General features: G+C 49.2%; 1 protein-coding gene across 2 annotated transcripts in view; it reads left to right on the top strand.

Moving 5' to 3' along the window:
- PCK1 (phosphoenolpyruvate carboxykinase 1) overlaps nucleotides 1-16,122 on the top strand; it is a 701,569-nt gene extending 685,447 nt beyond the window's left edge. Inside the window, exons 1-10 of one of the 2 annotated variants that reach the window (XM_066387429.1) lie at nucleotides 10,693-10,822; nucleotides 11,010-11,274; nucleotides 11,776-11,957; nucleotides 12,355-12,558; nucleotides 12,692-12,879; nucleotides 13,242-13,404; nucleotides 13,842-14,066; nucleotides 14,179-14,310; nucleotides 14,697-14,792; nucleotides 15,072-16,122. In XM_066387429.1, coding sequence (XP_066243526.1) covers nucleotides 11,051-11,274; nucleotides 11,776-11,957; nucleotides 12,355-12,558; nucleotides 12,692-12,879; nucleotides 13,242-13,404; nucleotides 13,842-14,066; nucleotides 14,179-14,310; nucleotides 14,697-14,792; nucleotides 15,072-15,526 — 1,869 coding nt within the window. In that variant the 5' untranslated portion in view covers nucleotides 10,693-10,822; nucleotides 11,010-11,050 and the 3' untranslated portion in view covers nucleotides 15,527-16,122. Of the gene's footprint in view, nucleotides 1-10,692; nucleotides 10,823-11,009; nucleotides 11,275-11,775; nucleotides 11,958-12,354; nucleotides 12,559-12,691; nucleotides 12,880-13,241; nucleotides 13,405-13,841; nucleotides 14,067-14,178; nucleotides 14,311-14,696; nucleotides 14,793-15,071 lie in introns of those variants that run through there. The other variant, XM_066387430.1, reaches the window with a different exon arrangement.
- Nucleotides 16,123-16,736: the final 614 nt, after the last annotated feature.

Here is a 16,736-nt window from a genome sequence, read left to right as displayed (position 1 = left end):
ATTCACTCACTTATGCCACAAATATCACTGAGCACTATGGTCAAGACTGGGACATAGTCGTGACCAAAACTGACAAGGTGTTTCCAGCACAGAACTCACATCTGAATCAGAGATTCTGGAATTTACTATGGAGACAAATAAGAACACTAATGTCAGGTAGTAGTAAATGCCAGGAAGGAAATACAATGGGGGACCGTGCATTGGTGGATGCTGGGAAATCCTGAGCCCTGAATGACAAGAAGGCCCAGCCATGCACAAACCAGAAGTGTTCCAGGCAGACAGCAAAGCAGGTACAAAGGTCCTGAGGTATGAATGAAGGTGGCTCAAGGATGAGACTGAGTTTAACTCACAAAGAAGAAGCTTTCTATGAAGTTCTGAGGAGATTCTTGGAGCTCCCAAGGGCTGACCACAATCAAACCCCGAGGGCGGGGTTGGCAGGAGGAACAAGTTATAAAACAACAGATCACAAATTTTCAGGATTTTTCTGGTTGCTCTCTGTACCTTCTCGCGCCTCTCACCCCTCAGAACATTGGCACAGTGTCTGATCTGTGGATTAAACTCAGATACCTGTTAATAAATGTCCCTGGCACTTCAGAAAGTGAAATGAAGCAACAGTGGGCAAACCAGCAACACATAAAGGCTTTGTTGTTGTTGTGAAAATGCAAATCTCTTCAGCCAGGCCCCATGTTCATGGAGATGGCCTGTTCAGGCCTCAATTTCCCTTGGAAAGTTAGATTTCACCTCTGACTTGGACTTTTTCTTTTTAAAGGAACAACATATGTCACATGAAACTTGACATGACAATACCTGGAATAATGAGATACATAAAGAACAATGAAGAACTAAATGTTTCTAAGTCTATTCTGAGCGGTTATTATCCAACATCAGTGCCTTTCAGTTGTCACTGGTGGAGTGTTCATCTGTTTGTAGAACTTTCCCACTATTCTCCTCCAAAGTACTTGAGAGCATTTTAAATCTCTGCGTCAAACTGTGGCAAGTCGCTCCCAAATTAAAATGCTCAAAATCTTTGTTTTGAGAAGCCGACACGGTGCCCATCAAAGCAGCTCGAACGTTCCCCCTCTCCGAACACGCTGAGCGCAAGCCTCTGGAAATGTCAGATAAGCTCTCATTTAAATAAGGTGACAGCTTGCAAGAAGACATCTGATGAGCATCGCCTGCGATTGTTAAAAGTGCAACAAAGGAAGTCCAAGAAGTTTTTTTTCTTTTCCAAAGAATTTATCATTAGTAATTCACATGAGCTCCTTTATCTATGGTCGTTGGCTGCATGCACTCACTTAATTTCTCTCTGTCTCTGCAAATGGAGGCTGTGAGGACTCATTAAAGGGCACTGGGGACTCGTGCCTAAAAGGAGAAAAACAGAGCGTTAAGGCTGCTCATGTAGGCTTCGCAAATTCCGCCCGCATGCAGAAATGCCTAAGCTCAGGAGTACTTGGTATCAGTCTTTAGATGCATGTATGTTAAAAACATGCTTTGACATCAAGCAGGTGAACCATCAGTCACCACTGCAGGCAGCTCACTGAAAATCCAATCACGCTGGCTTATGGGTCATTATGATTTCCCTTTCTTTCTTTCTTTCTTTCTTTCTTTCTTTCTTTCTTTCTGTATTTATTAATTTATTATTTATTTTTATTTAGACAATTAAATTTAACAGGGTGACATTGGTCAACCTAAGTACATAGATTTAGGGAAAACATCTCCACATCATTTGGACAGTCAATTATGCTGTATACCCATCACCCAAAGTCAAATCATCCTTCCTTACCCTATGTTTTGTTTCTCTTTAAGCTCCTCCCCCTCCCCCAGCCCCTCCCTCTCCTCCTTTCCCCTCCCCCTGGTAACCACTGCACTTTCCATGAGTCTCAATTTTATGTCCCACCTATGTATGGAATCACAGTTTTTAGCTTTTCTGATTTACTTATTTCACTCATTATAATGTTATCAAGGTCCATCCATGTTGTTGTAAATGATACTATGTCATCATTTCTTATGCGATTTTTTTAAAAAAAGTTCTTCATGTTCAGAAGAATACTCGTGTGGCAATCTGTAAACTTTTGTCCTGAAAGGGGTTGTTTGCTGAGTAGTAATAAACACGAGCTCTTGAAGGACCAGTTCACGGCCAGCCATTGTGTCCCCAATATGCCACTGGCTCAGGGGTGGGGGGAGGTCACGAATGTCGGGCTTTCTGGTCTGCAGTGTTCAGGCTGGTCTAGGGGAAGGGTGTCCAGGGACACCAGGAAGAGAGGAGCCTGGCCCCGCGCCGGATTCAGCCTTTCCCTCGACTTACCCTCCTCCTTTCCCTCACCCTCAGAAAGGAAGCAGAGCAGCCTGACCCACACGAACAGCCCCATGAGGCTGATCCCTGCGCCGGGTGAGTGGTTGAGACAGGGCAGCTCACCCTGGCCCCTGGACCAGCCCTGACACCTACTTCTTCAGGGAGCTGCAGCCACCCCACCCCTCTGGGGAACGAGGCAGGGTGTCAGGAAACAAGTCAGAAAGCTTTGCTAGTGCAGGAAACAGCCCTTTGAAGGAGAAGGCGCCCTCTGTCACAGAAAGTTGAGTCTGGCTGGCCCAAGTCACTGTGCAGATTTGAGATACGGGCGGTACCGTAGAACTCCCTGGGAGGAGACATGCCATGGGCTGCCGCGTCAATTAATCCCTTCAAATGTACCTATTATTTAACAATGATTGATAGAAGGAAGATATTATAAATAAAAATGAGGTTCCTGCCTCAGCAGAAGGCTGGTGGAGAAAGGATATCTTCAGCAGCGAGCGGCTGGGATGAGTGGGGCCAGGTGGAGAACGAATCAGCCGTTCATCAGAGCTTCATCAGTGCTGTCCCCGCACGTGTCCCGGCCAGAGATGTTAAGTAATATTCACAAGGAGCTGCGGGTTTGTTATGAGGAGCCCGCTGGGCCATGACTTGGACATTTCAAATGGCTCAGGCTGTTCCATGTGCCTACTTTATTGACTGTGTAGATGTCCTGTGGACCCTGATGGTTGGACTAATGAGAACGCACAGTGAGACTTCAGACAAGTAAGCCACGTAGCTCAGAAAATGCCTGCTCGGGTGCCTTCCAACTGGCCTAGGCAGTACGTGCCCCGGGAGGCTGAGGAAGCGGGGGAAGAGCGGCGTCAGGAGAGAGCAATGAGCTGTTTATGCCACATGCTTAATAATATAATCCAAATCAGGGACCTGAGAGGGCAGAGTAGACCGGGAAGCCTATGGAAAAGTTCAAGGAAACCTGCAGTGCTGCTGCCTCAGCTCTGTGGCGTATCTATTGCCTGCACAATGCCCTGGTGGCCCGGACAGTTCTGCTCCCCTGTGCAGAGCTCGTCTCCCCAGCTGGGTGTGTTTAGCACACATTTGCTGAGCACCTACTATTATGTGCCAGGCCTTGAAGTACGGAGGATGTTCTGAGGAGCAAAACACAGACTCCTGGAGGTCAGGGGCTTTGCCTTTGCTGCTGCCCCGTGCCTAGTACCCCTCGGGAGCCGATTGTTACACGAATCAAAGAATTTGCACCCATAAAGCACGGTTCTTTTTTTCCTTTTGACATTTATGAAAATTTGTGCTCAGTTGTGCCAGACGTTGCTTTTAGTGCGTTTATTCGGGTTACCACGTCTGTTCCTCATAACACCCTACGGGTAGGTACTGTGATTATCCTCAATTAACAGATAAGAAAACCGAGGGGGGTGCCACTTGATTAAGGCCACAGGAGCAAGATATGAATGGAAGTGTCTGCCTCCGTGTCCATGCTGTTGGCTGCTTCCCTACCCTGCCTCCCTAGGGACACAAGAGGTGGAACTAACTCCTGCTTCTGAGGAACTTGGTTGCCAAAGAGGATCAAATGCTCGGCGAGGTTGATTCGCCTCTGTACAGGAGTTGGTGTCTGAAAGCCGGGACCTCCCACCACTTTTCAGCCCTGGGGCGGTTGGCTGGGTGCTTGGAGAGAGCCCGCGGGGCTTGCGAGCTGAAGCCAGCCCTGAGTCACACGCTGGCCCACCCGCCCGAGCGGCAGACCCTGCTGGTCCTGGCTGCCTCAGCTCCGGCCAGGCAGAGAAAGGTTAGAAAGGGGTCTGTTGCATCATGTTTTTCTTGCTCCAAGCCAGGGGAAGAAGACTTACATAACTTCAGGCAACTTCTGGCAAAATAACTGTGGGACAGAAGTCAGCCTGACTGAAACCGGAAGAAGCGCAGAATCTATTGCATCTGCGGGCGCCGGGGTCCCCCTGACTGCTGCTTCCCATTTTCCCGTCTGACAGGCCAACTCACTCATTGACATGACGACTCCCCCTTCCCCTTCCCCTTGCTGGCTATGATTCTCTGAGCCCACCACGCATCCTCTCAGCAATTTCACTATTTATTTAAATATCCAAAACTTCAAAATGAAAGCTTTTTTCAACCCTTTACTGTTTATCTTACTTGGTTGCCTCTTCAAAACAGTGTGGGCTGGTTTGGGGAAGGGGCTGATGAGCTGGCCTCTTTTCCATTAGACTCCGTGATCCTCGTGCAGACAGATGGCTTTCTGGGTGTGTGGAGACGGGCTTTGCCTCTGTACCGGTGTTTGAGAACATCGGTCTCGAGGGGCTCAGTGTCCACTATATTCCAACATGGAAATATGTCAGGGTTCTCCAACTAGGTTAGGAACCCAGCCCCTAAGAAGGCATGGGGCGGGGAATGTGTCCTCAAGTCTTGGGGTGAATTCTTCCCCCTTGGGAGAGGAGCTAAGGGTATGAGTTAGATTTACTGAGTTTGGGAATTATCTCAGCATGGATTAGAAAAGACATTTTCGTTCCGAACCTTAACATTACAAGGAGGGGAGGAATTTGCCTAGTAACCAGGGCGCCCGCAAGGGAGGATAGGGCTCAGTTCCTGAGCAATCACTGCTATTTCCAATAGAATGAACTGCTCAGCAAGGTGGATCCATTTTCTCGCTGCAAAGTGTTTTGGACTGCTTCTGTGGGAACGATGCAAGCAGGTCTTTTTGCCCTGTGCTTGCCTGGGGCTGCTGACTCTTCTCGGTGCTCGTGTTTGAAACAGAATTCACTGGAAAATGGACTTGCTCACTCGGGAGCACCCGAAATCAGGAGCACTCTGAATCAGAAGGGCCATCTCAGGCTAGAGATAAGGAAACTGAGGCCATAAGTGACCCATCCAGGAACATTCAGTGCTGGGCAGGGCCAGCATGGGGCCATCTGTCCCTGTGTCCACTCTTATATCGGTCATTCTAGAGAATGTTTAAAAGTACGGGTGACAGGGCCCTGGCCGGTTGGCTCAGTGGTAGAGCGTCGGCCTGGCGTGCAGAAGTCCTGGGTTCAATTCCCGGCCAGGGCACACAGGAGAAGCGCCCATCTGCTTCTCCACCCCTCTCCCTCTCCTTCCTCTCTGTCTCTCTCTTCCCCTCCCACAGCCAAGGCTCCACTGGAGCAAAGATGGCCCGGGCGCTGGGGATGGCTCCTTGGCCTCTGCCCCAGGTGCTAGAGTGGCTCTGGTCGCGGCAGAGCGACGCCCCGGAGGGGCAGAGCATTGCCCCCTGGTGGGCAGAGCGTCGCCCCTGGTGGGTGTGCCGGGTGGATCCTGGTCGGGCGCATGCGGGAGTCTGTCTGACTGTCTCTCCCCATTTCCAGCTTCAGAAAAATACAAATAAATAAATAAATAAATATGGGTGACAGAGGATCTCAAAGCCACGTGGAGTCCTACCCCACACAGCCAGTGCCCTCTACGTTAAAAGTCACCACAAACAACGGGGATGTTGAAACAGTAGTGATTTGAACTTAACTCTGTCCATAACATCAATCCGAGGGAGAGAAACTGAGGCAGGGTTGTACAAAATTAGGGCAAATCTGAGTTTTAAATTTTGTGTTGTCTTATCCTGATGTGCTGTCTTTCCCTTTTCCCCCAGGGTAGTGATGCACCTAAGTCACCTTCCTCTTTGATATGCATGTGTCCCAGGGAAACAAAGGCCTCCCAGCCTCCCAGTGAGAAGAGAGGGTCAGCAAACAGTGTTACTGGTCTTCCAGAGCAGGTAAGAGGGAAATAAGACAAAAATCAAACCCACTGTGACCTCTGAATCCATAGCAGGGTGATAAATCAACACGACTTCAGGGAGGGAAACAGCCCTGTTGCGTGTCTGATTCACCTCTGCAATGCGCAGGCGGAGAGGGACCCTGACAAGTTTCTGGGGCAGCTGGGACCGGAACTGACACATGTCTCCCCAGTCGGGGTCCTGAGTGGACAGGGTATGGGATCTAATCTCAGTTAGGATGCTTTCGGCTGCAAACAACAGGCCACCCGATTCAAAAACGGCTTAGACAATAAGGACTGTCATTGTCTTACTGGCCAGAGGACAAAAAGTGAAGTCAGGCACAGAATGTGAGCAGGTCTCCCAATGACCGTATTTCTCCACGTATAAGACGCACCGTTTTTTCAAAAAATTTGGGGTCTAAAAACTGGATGCATCTTATACAGTGGTTGTGGCATTTCAACGCCGTAGATGGAACTGAGGAAGAGGCAATATATGAAGACTGTGATTTGTCATCAGACACAGATGAGGACAAGTTAATGGATGGGAGTTTTGATAGTGATGAGGCGTTGTATGAATTTTATGATGAATAAAACTTGAGTTCAATAACTTTATGTAATACATTTTTTTTTCCCCAAATTTCGGGCCCTAAAATTAAGGTTCGTCTTATACAAGGGAGCATTTTATACATGAGGAAATACGGTACTTGTCCCGAGTGGGTGTGACTCTCTGGCCATTGCCCTGGGTCACAGCCTCCACATAAGCTGCCTGTCAGCATCCTCCAGCCATGACAATGATTCTCTGAAGGGTACAGCAGTTCCCGGGACAGATGTGATGTGCCACGTTCAACCCCCTTGTGTGGGTCCATTCTGCACAGCCACAGCTCTTGTAAGTCTCTCCATAAACCTGATGGAGAAATATCCAGAAAGAATAAATACAATTTTATGAATTCACTATGTCTGTGGGTCGCTATTGATTGTAACAGGAGAGAACCGGCCCTCGAAAAAGGGTGTAACACCTGGCTGTTAGCATTCATTTACCATGATTTCTGTGCACCTCTCTGCGACAAAAACCACGTTTTATTAGCACACACCAGGCAGTGCGCTCTACCTCAAGGTTCCTTTTATTTCTTCACTGTGGGAAGACTGTGCAAACAAAATCAAGACCCTCCCTGGGGAAGATTCCCTAATGATATAGATTGTCCTCTCTGCATTCAGTCCCAAGATTAATGTCTTAAGACATTAGTAAGACATTGAAATAAGTGGAAAGGATTAATAAGTTGAGGCGCAGTGGCTGATGGGAGCGTGGAGGGCTTTTGAAACCGGCTTGCCTCCTGGAGTGGGCTTTAGAAAAGCCCCATCCCACACTATCCCCACCCCTACCCTGAGCCATTGTGCCTTCATCTTCAAAATAACAGACTGGGCTACATAATCTTTTTCCTTTTCTTCTTCAACTGCGTTAAAATCCATATAACACAAAATGAACCACTTTACAGTGTACAATTCAGTGGCATCGAGTACATTCACAATTATGCAACTACCACCTCTATCTAGTTCCAAAACATTTTATCACCCCCAGAGGAGACCCCCCTCGCCCATTAAGCTGGATTAACATAATCTTTTAAGGATCCTTTCAATTATATAATTCTGTGGCTTCAAAATAGAATACGGACTCATTCAGCTCTGTAAAAATACACTCCAAACTTGCAAAAGCATGATGATTACCCCACAAATGTAGAACATCTAAATATTTGTCCCTAACAAATACAGTGGGCGAGGATGACCAGGATTGCCGGGGCAAATGGTTCCTTGGCTGATCATTGCACAGCTCGAAGTGTTGGAAATTTCCACGGCTGGGCCAGCAGAGTGCCTGCGGAGCGGCCTCCCTGGCAGTGGAGAGACCCGGAGTCGATTTGCGCACATAGATTTGGCTTCGGGACAAGACATGGGATTTACATTGTTAGTTTCTTATCACCTTCTGGAAAACCATGGTCCCTTCTGTCTTCACCAGAAAAGGGTCATGCTTTTCTATAAATGCAGATTCCTGAAACAAGGGGCGTTTTTTGTGGTCGTCCCCTGGGTGGAACGAGCCTATCCCATCACTCCCATCGGCGATGGGGTGAAGTGGGGAGGTCATGATGTTGCAGTTAAGAACCTTAGTTTGGGAAAATGGTCTAGGTGCACGCGGTGGGTCTCGGCTGTCTCACCTCTCTAATGAAAGAAGGGGATGAGATGGGGGGACTTATAATGGTTTCAGGCTGTGCAATTCCTTATTCAAGCAAAGATCCAATGTGGAAGACTGATATATACCATGGGTGATGTCAGAGGTGCTGTGGGTGAGGAGGACTTTGAGCACATCTCATTCAGCCTTCCCCCTCCTCTCTGAGGGGGCTCAGTGGACTCCCCCCAGTTCCCTCAAGCACAGTATGGAAACCACCCCTCTTGACTGTATGGGAACTCCAAGCATAGGTGTTGATGGTCTTTGGCTCCATATGTTTGCCATCTATGAATTTCTGCTCTTTTTATTGGCCACCAGGTAACCGAGAAGCTTCAGTGTAGTCACAATCAAACTTCCCCAGAATCCTCTGCGAGACCCCTTCCGAGTTCATGGCTTTGTTCTCTGTTGCTCACACCTTGGAACACCGCCGCTCCCCACCCCCAGCCTCACCCGCTCACACCTTCTAAGTCTCAGGGTCCCGCCATGTTTCCCGCTGCCTTCTTGACTGCTCCGTTCTGCATGGCAAGGAACAGATTAGAGGCAGGGCGATGGTGACTCGCTGCTCTCCTCATTTTAATTGAACTTGCTGTTTCTCCCCCCGGAAGACTCAGGGCAAAAACACCTCGGCTTTATGAGAAACGTTTAGAACTGCAAACGAGTTCTTGTTTCACATTTTTGTTTTTAATCTATGTGCTCTTGGAGGGAGTCAAACCTACTTCAGCTTTATCAGAGAAACGGACATCTCTACCCATTTGATGAGATGAAAAGCACTGGTGTGAATGCGTGTATTGTGTCTTCTCGGTTGTGCCGTGGGCTGGCTAATTTCACTGACGTCACATGCTTAGGAATTCCCTCAGCGATGGAGCATTATAACATCATTGTTGACTTTAGATAGGACATAAACTCGCATGTGGCTGACAATGCCAGTGGTAATGAATTCTAATGACCTAATAGGGAAATAATTGAAAAGTAAACAAAACAGTTCAGATTATATTTATATGGAAAGATTCAATTGGTTGAACAAAAATCTGAAGGAATGAAAGGTAGGAATGGGTGGATAGTTTCGGTGGAAGGGGGTAACGTGTTTACACAATGTTGCAGTCAGTAAGAAGCCCTGCACGACAGTCCTCTAAATACTGGACTTGTGGTCTGAGATTGCCGTTCCTGTGGCCTCCTATCTCCTACAGCTCCTTTCAGACACTGTTATCTCAGTGCACACGCCCAGCGGGAGGCAGGCGAGTCCCTACCTGACCTCACTGGAGGGAGGGGGCTCCCCTGAGTCACTGGGCAGGCTGTGGGGAGTCGGGGCCTGACGGCCTGCTCCTGACTTCTCACCCAGTACTCTCGAGACACCAGCAACCGCTCCATGGTTCATTAAGTTGGACTGAAGCTCTGACGGCTTGCAAAGCACATTTTTGTAAAGTGCTGTTATAAAGGTCTCGTTACTCAAGTGTAATCTAGCAAAACCGCCAAGCCCCTCCCTTCCCCTCCCCCTCCCCAGATGCTCGCACTTGCAAGGGCATCGGAAAGTGATTGATGACTCCAGAAGTAACTGCACCCAGCCCAGAGCTGCTTGGAGAATACACAGAAGGTTCCAGAAGAGGCAAGGGCACCCCACAAGGGACAGTCTGGTGTGGTGCTCCAGAGCCCATCTTGCTGGTCCTCTAACCCTCTCTCTGCTGCCCTCCAGCCAGGGAGTTGGGAGTAGCTGTGCCTCTCTGTGCCTCAGTTTCCTTGTCTGGACATAAAATTGTTCATGGGGTCTGCCTCAGAATCTGGCCATGAGTCAGTTGATGCAAAGCACTTAGGACAATGCTCACCTTCTAATCATTCTGTGCCTGATATGTGCCAGGAACTGTACCTACAAAAATTAACAAAATAGGCAGAAATCCCTACCCTTATGTTTGGGCTGGGGACACATAGGAAATATTCAATAAGGTCACTAGCCCCCACTGAGGTCAGAACTTTGCCAATCAGTCACCCATCCACCAGCATTTGGACATATCCTTTCCAGGGCCTTTGACTGTACACTGACACCTACCTCTAGAATGTTCTGTCAATCAGCAACCTTCAGTATATACACAATGTGCTGCCAGCTTGTGCCCTGGAAACTCTCGGTGTCCAGGAGGTGCCCTCGCCAACCTGTCCCGATCCTTCTCACCCTCCCGCCGTGTGTTTTTGCATCAGCAGTGAACTGGATCAAAGTTTAGTCAATCAAAAGTTGTGTAAGGACTTGCTGTGGCTGGCCAAGAGGTCAGAGGCCTCCCGGCATCATCTACACCAGCTGTCCAATGATTATCTCCCTGGGGTTCATTGTGTGGGGCTGCTCCAAGGCATAACTGACTATGGCCGTGATCCAAAGACCTGCCCCTGACGTCAGAGACGAGCCTCCCGGGTGGGGCCAAGGGGCAGGACCTTTTTCCTCCATGGCATTTAAAGCCGAGTGGTTCTGCCATCAAACACCAGGCACAGCCTTCCCACCGGGAAAGCACGGTCACCAGAGGGAAGACCCCGAAAGCAAGCCTTGGATCTCTGATCCAGATTGTCCTGAGAGAAGGAAGGTAGGTTGAGCTTTTGAAATGACATGGCTGAAGATCTCAGAGATCACCACTTGCTTCCTCTCTTCCTTACAGCCACGACTGTCCAGAGGTGTGAAGCCCAAACAAAGCACGTCACATTTGTTGGACGGCGGCTGCACTTGTTTATGTTTTAAAAATAAAACAGACAAACTTGTGCTTTCTATTTCAGGGAACTTTGGAGTCTGTGGCCCCCAGCACAACTCTGCAGAAATGCCTCCTCAGCTCCAGAACGGCCTCAACTTCTCAGCCAAAGTCGTCCAGGGCAGCTTGGACAGCCTGCCCCAGGCAGTGCGCGAGTTCGTGGAGAGCAGTGCCAAGTTGTGCCAGCCGGACCACATCCACATCTGTGATGGCTCCGAGGACGAGAACAGGCAGCTGCTGCACCAAATGGAGGAGCAGGGGACCATCAAGAGGTTGAAGAAGTATGACAACTGGTGAGTGCAGCCTTTAGCCCCAGCACGCCCCCCACCCCTGCCAAAGGGGTGCAAAGAGGTGGATGAAGATCTCTGGTGGTGGTGGGAGGGGCTTGCAAACTCTTGAAAAGCCTATAATGGCCAGAACCATATAGGCTTTAATTGAATAACATTTGTAGAGCCCAAGCCTTCAGTGAGATAGCCTTGTTTTGTACAACGAGTACAAACAAACACTTGTTGCAAACTAGATCCTGGATAAGAATGAAAAGTCAGACCGTCCCTGTCCTCACAGACTAGCTCACAGTCTAGAACCTATCTTCCTGACCATATGTTTCAGCTAGTGTGGCTGTCTACATCTATAAGACATCATCAGTGTGTTCAGCACCTGCTAGGTGTGGGAAGGACACGAATAAACAGAGCCTTCCTAAATGGCGCTTGACTGAGGGATTCCAGTGCACTGATGCATTCAAAATAGCGGCACTTTCCTGTCTGATTCTAACCTGTATGTTTGCTTGTTTGTAGCTGGTTGGCTCTCACTGACCCCAGGGATGTGGCCAGAATCGAAAGCAAGACAGTCATCATTACCCAGGAGCAAAGAGATACAGTGCCCATCCCCAAAAGCGGCATCAGCCAACTGGGTCGCTGGATGTCGGAGGAGGACTTTGAGAAAGCATTCAACGCCCGATTTCCAGGGTGCATGGCAGGTAAAGGAAACAGTTATTTGATTGGGCAAAATATCCGCAGGCCTGTTATTATTATGTCTGTTCCTAACGGTGACTGTGACAGTAATGGCAACTCCTGTGGCCTCAGAGATCGTCCAGTTCCCTATGGGAACTTGGCAATGTAGTAAAAACGTATGTCTCAGTTTTAGATTTCCAAACCGTCTCAGAGGAACGTGAAAACTATTTCTGTGCATGGTGGAACCCAACTTGCACATTCATGAAAACTCTGTTGCTTTGGTATTCTGTTCACTTTCCAGTGGACTCTTGTAAATCGGGAGGCCAGTGGCAAGCGGGGCATGATGTTATTAATGGGAAATAATATTGATTGTTGGTGAGCCCGAGGGCATTCCTCACCAGTTCCCACCGACTGGCCCCACAGGTCGCACCATGTACGTCATCCCATTCAGCATGGGGCCCCTGGGCTCGCCTCTGTCAAAGATCGGCATCGAGCTGACGGACTCGCCCTACGTGGTGGCCAGCATGCGCATCATGACGAGAATGGGGACGCCCGTCCTGGAAGCTCTGGGTGACGGGGAGTTCGTCAAGTGCCTCCATTCCGTGGGATGCCCTTTGCCTTTAAAAAGTAAGCTCATTATTTCAAAATCAAAAGCTAGTATTTTTTTTTTTAAAAAAAGCTTAGCATTACTTTAGCCTGTCCTCCAGGGATCTCAGGCAGGGTCGCACCATGCTAACGTGGGGTGTGTCCCTCTCCGCAGAGCCTTTGGTTAACAACTGGGCCTGTAACCCAGAGCTGACGCTCATCGCCCACCTGCCTGACCGCAGAGAAATCATCTCCTTCGGGAGTGGGTACGGCGGGAACTCGCTGCTCGGGAAGAAGTGCTTTGCCCTGAGGATGGCCAGCCGGCTGGCCAAGGAGGAGGGTTGGCTGGCTGAGCACATGCTGGTAAGACGCAGGGAGTTCTGAGCATGCGTGAGTGAGGGCTGGGGCGGGGGCGGGAGGCTGGCTAAGACATACCGCGTCCCCATAGCGAGACCCAGCACACCCCAAGGGCAGATTTGGAAATTTCATCCATAATTATGGGTGCACTCGTGGGGACCCCTTCTGAAAGACTTCAAACACAACCAGACCATCAGAGACCCACTGGACATCATTATTCAAAATACTTGTTTTGATACCGGAAGAAACGGATGTTAGGGATGCACTCGTGGGGTCTTCTGGGCACACTCGGAGCCCGAGGGGCTGCCCACTGCCTGGGAAGGGAAGGAAGGGAAAGGAGAGCTTAAGAAGGAGTGTTGTTCCCGCAGATCTTGGGCATCACCAACCCCGAGGGCCAGAAGAAGTACTTCGCGGCCGCGTTCCCCAGCGCCTGCGGGAAGACTAACCTGGCCATGATGAACCCCACCCTCCCCGGCTGGAAGATAGAGTGTGTGGGGGATGACATCGCCTGGATGAAGTTTGACCAACAAGGTGACTCTTTTAGGCTCAACTGTCGCTGCTGATAATTGGATCCCAATGAACTTTTGGCTTTTAAAACATGCCATACATTCCCCTAAGTTCACACTGTTTGAATTTTTTTTTTAATTTAGTTATTTCAGACCTTGCAAAGTCTTAGGAATATGTCTTCTATATAAGCACTCTTTCATTTAATATCAAGTCCGGATTGAAATGGGATCCTGTGTGGCTGCTTGTGCATAGAATACACATGTTGACATTGTATGGGTGGAAAACTGATGAGGAAGAGTCGTAAACATAGTGCTTAAGTGAGACAAGAGAAATATATTCTAAGGAGGAAGAAAACAAAAAAATTTGAGAATTTGGTACAAAAATGAGCCTGGCAGGGTATCAGAGTACATGCGAGGTTTTGCTTGCTGCTCACTTACCGTCTCGGGTTTAAAACTTTCCAGGTAACTTAAGGGCTATCAACCCAGAAAACGGGTTTTTTGGTGTCGCTCCTGGAACCTCTGTGAAGACTAACCCCAATGCCATCAAGACCATCCAGAAGAACACCATCTTCACCAACGTGGCCGAGACCAGTGACGGGGGCGTCTACTGGGAGGGCATTGACCAGCCGCTGGCCTCCGGTGTCAGGCTCACCTCGTGGAAGAACAAGGAGTGGACCCCTGAGGATGGTGAGCCCCCCCGGAAGCCCCGCCCATCTCCGGAAGCCCCGCCCATCTCCGGCCCTGAGTGCTCCGTGTTTGGGCCGGACGCTCAGGGGTCTCTCCTCTCTACCTGTTGTAGGGGAACCTTGTGCCCACCCCAACTCGCGGTTCTGCACCCCTGCCAGCCAGTGCCCCATCATTGACCCTGCCTGGGAAGCTCCGGAGGGCGTGCCCATCGAGGGCATCATCTTTGGAGGGCGCCGACCTGCGGGTGAGGCTCCCCTTCATCCAGACTGGGAGGGTCTGTGAAATTGCTCCTTCTTCATGACCTTGTAGAAGGTGCCAGAAATCTGAGCTTCCTTTCCAAACATCCATGATAACTGGCAAGCTCTAAAGTAGAAGCTCCCCTTCTGGCCACCTAGAGCCTTCTCTGGATCCTCGATCCAATGTAGTTCTTTCTCTCCAGTTTCCTTTCGGCTGTGTGGCCTCGGGGCTGTAATGTTGACAGTTTTCTGCCCTTTGGCTCTGGGAATGCAAAACTAGCCGAATTAAAAATATGCCATTCTGTTGTACTTTTCCATTTTGTGAGGTGACATTGCTGGCCAAAGGGTCTGAGGGTCAAAGCCTTTAAGGAACATTTCTTCTTTCCTGCTGAAGGTGTCCCTCTCGTCTACGAAGCTCTCAGCTGGCAGCATGGAGTGTTTGTGGGGGCAGCCATGAGGTCGGAGGCCACAGCAGCCGCTGAGCACAAGGGTGAGTCCAAGTCAAAATCTGAAACCACAAAGAACGGTGACAGGCACGCTCTCTGTCTCAGGGTTTCTTTTGTCTTTCTGTCTCTCTGCCTCTCCTGCTTGCCTGTCCCTGTATCAGTCTCTCTTGTCTCTGTCTCTGTGTCTCTGTGTCTCTGTCTCTCTGTCTTCCTGTCTTTGTAGAGAGAGAAAGGAAATCAAGCATGTTTATGTCAACAATAAATGTGTCCACACTGTCCTTGGAGAGCGTCAGTTACCAACAGAGTCCCCTCTCTGTTCACAGGCAAAGTCATCATGCATGACCCCTTTGCCATGAGGCCTTTCTTTGGCTACAACTTTGGCAAATACCTGGCCCACTGGCTCAGCATGGCCCAGCGCCCCGCAGCCAAGCTGCCCAAGATCTTCCATGTCAACTGGTTCCGGAAGGACAAGGAAGGCAAGTTCCTCTGGCCTGGGTTTGGCGAGAACTCCCGGGTGCTGGAGTGGATGTTCAACCGGATCAACGGGGAGGGCGGCGCCAAGCTCACGGCCATCGGCTACATCCCCGACAAGGAGGCCCTGAATCTGAAAGGCCTAGGGAACGTCAACGTGAAGGAGCTCTTCGATATCTCCAAGGAGTTCTGGGAGAAGGAGGTGGAAGACATCCAGACGTACCTGGAGGAGCAAGTGAATGCCGACCTCCCCTATGAGATCGAGAGGGAGGTGCAAGCTCTGAAGCAGAGAGTCAGTCAGATGTAACCAGGCCCAGAGCTTCACCCTTCAAGTCACCCTCTTCCCAATCCGTGAGACGTACTGGGAGCAAGAGAGAGTGGAGTTTCCTGAATCGAGACCTCCTGCCACACCGCAATGACCATACCGATGAGCAGATATCCAAAAGACACACTTTAATTGTTTAGATAAGACCACAGGGTACAAGCTAGCAACCGACGAGATTGGGAAGGGAAATCTTAGCATGTCTCCAAGATCCACAATTCAGTGCACGTTTGTTCAATCTCAGGCATTCCTTCATTTTTCACTTTAGCTGTATCAGGTAGCTGGAATACCCAGATAAAAAAAATACTTGAGCTGTATATATGAGTGTGTGTGTGTGTGTGTGTGGTATGTGTTTGTGCATGTGTGTTTATGTACTGTTATCTAAAATATATTTAATATCTTTGGAAAAATCTCCGGCAAGATCACCTGCTAGTTGTTGCTAGAAAGAAATGTCACTTTATTATTAGCATGTGTGTTTAAATTATTTTTATACACTGTTGTTCCTTCCTTTTGCATAATTTCAATTTTCCCCTTAACACTTCTTGGAAAAATTACCAAATAAACTTTTATAGAAAGATGAATTTGTCTGCTTGGTTTTTAAAAATGCGAGCCAACCCGGAAGAGAGGACTCTGATAAGACACCTTGACCCCCTCAAAAGAACATGGGGTGTCAGGATCACTCATAATGAGGGATGATTTGAGGGACGGAGGGAGCAGGAAGGGGTCAGGTGGGGAGGTATGAACAAAGACGGTCACCCAGAGGGGACATGGCACCATGCTATGGGTTTTCTGAATTAACCACTAGTCAGCATCTAGAAGCCACTAGTTGGTGTCCTTTGGTAATTCTACAAACCTTTAAAGGCGGGTCATGTGTAACAGAGACAGGGGAGTTCAAAATGTTCCTTTTGACAAAAATTTGGGTCTGAGGACTTGGCCTCTCACAAGAATGAGAAGTGTAGCCTATTTCGCAGGCTGTGGTCAGGCTTTTCTCCATGTCATCCACAAGGAAGGAGAGTAGAGAGAAAAGTGTCCTCTGAAAGGAACAGTCAAGGCGATCTCCATGGCACAAGCACTAACTGAGGACCTTCTGTATATTGGGCTCCGTGTCAGCTGTGGGCAGGCAGCAGGCTGCCCCTGGTGTCGGCCTCGAGCCCTTGCCTGGGTCCTCTGCTCCCAACATTTACTGGGTGTGGGG

Source organism: Saccopteryx leptura, chromosome 5 (genome assembly GCF_036850995.1).
Source record: "Saccopteryx leptura isolate mSacLep1 chromosome 5, mSacLep1_pri_phased_curated, whole genome shotgun sequence".
Lineage (NCBI taxonomy): Eukaryota > Metazoa > Chordata > Mammalia > Chiroptera > Emballonuridae > Saccopteryx > Saccopteryx leptura.
This window is presented reverse-complemented; position numbering and strand designations above follow the sequence as displayed.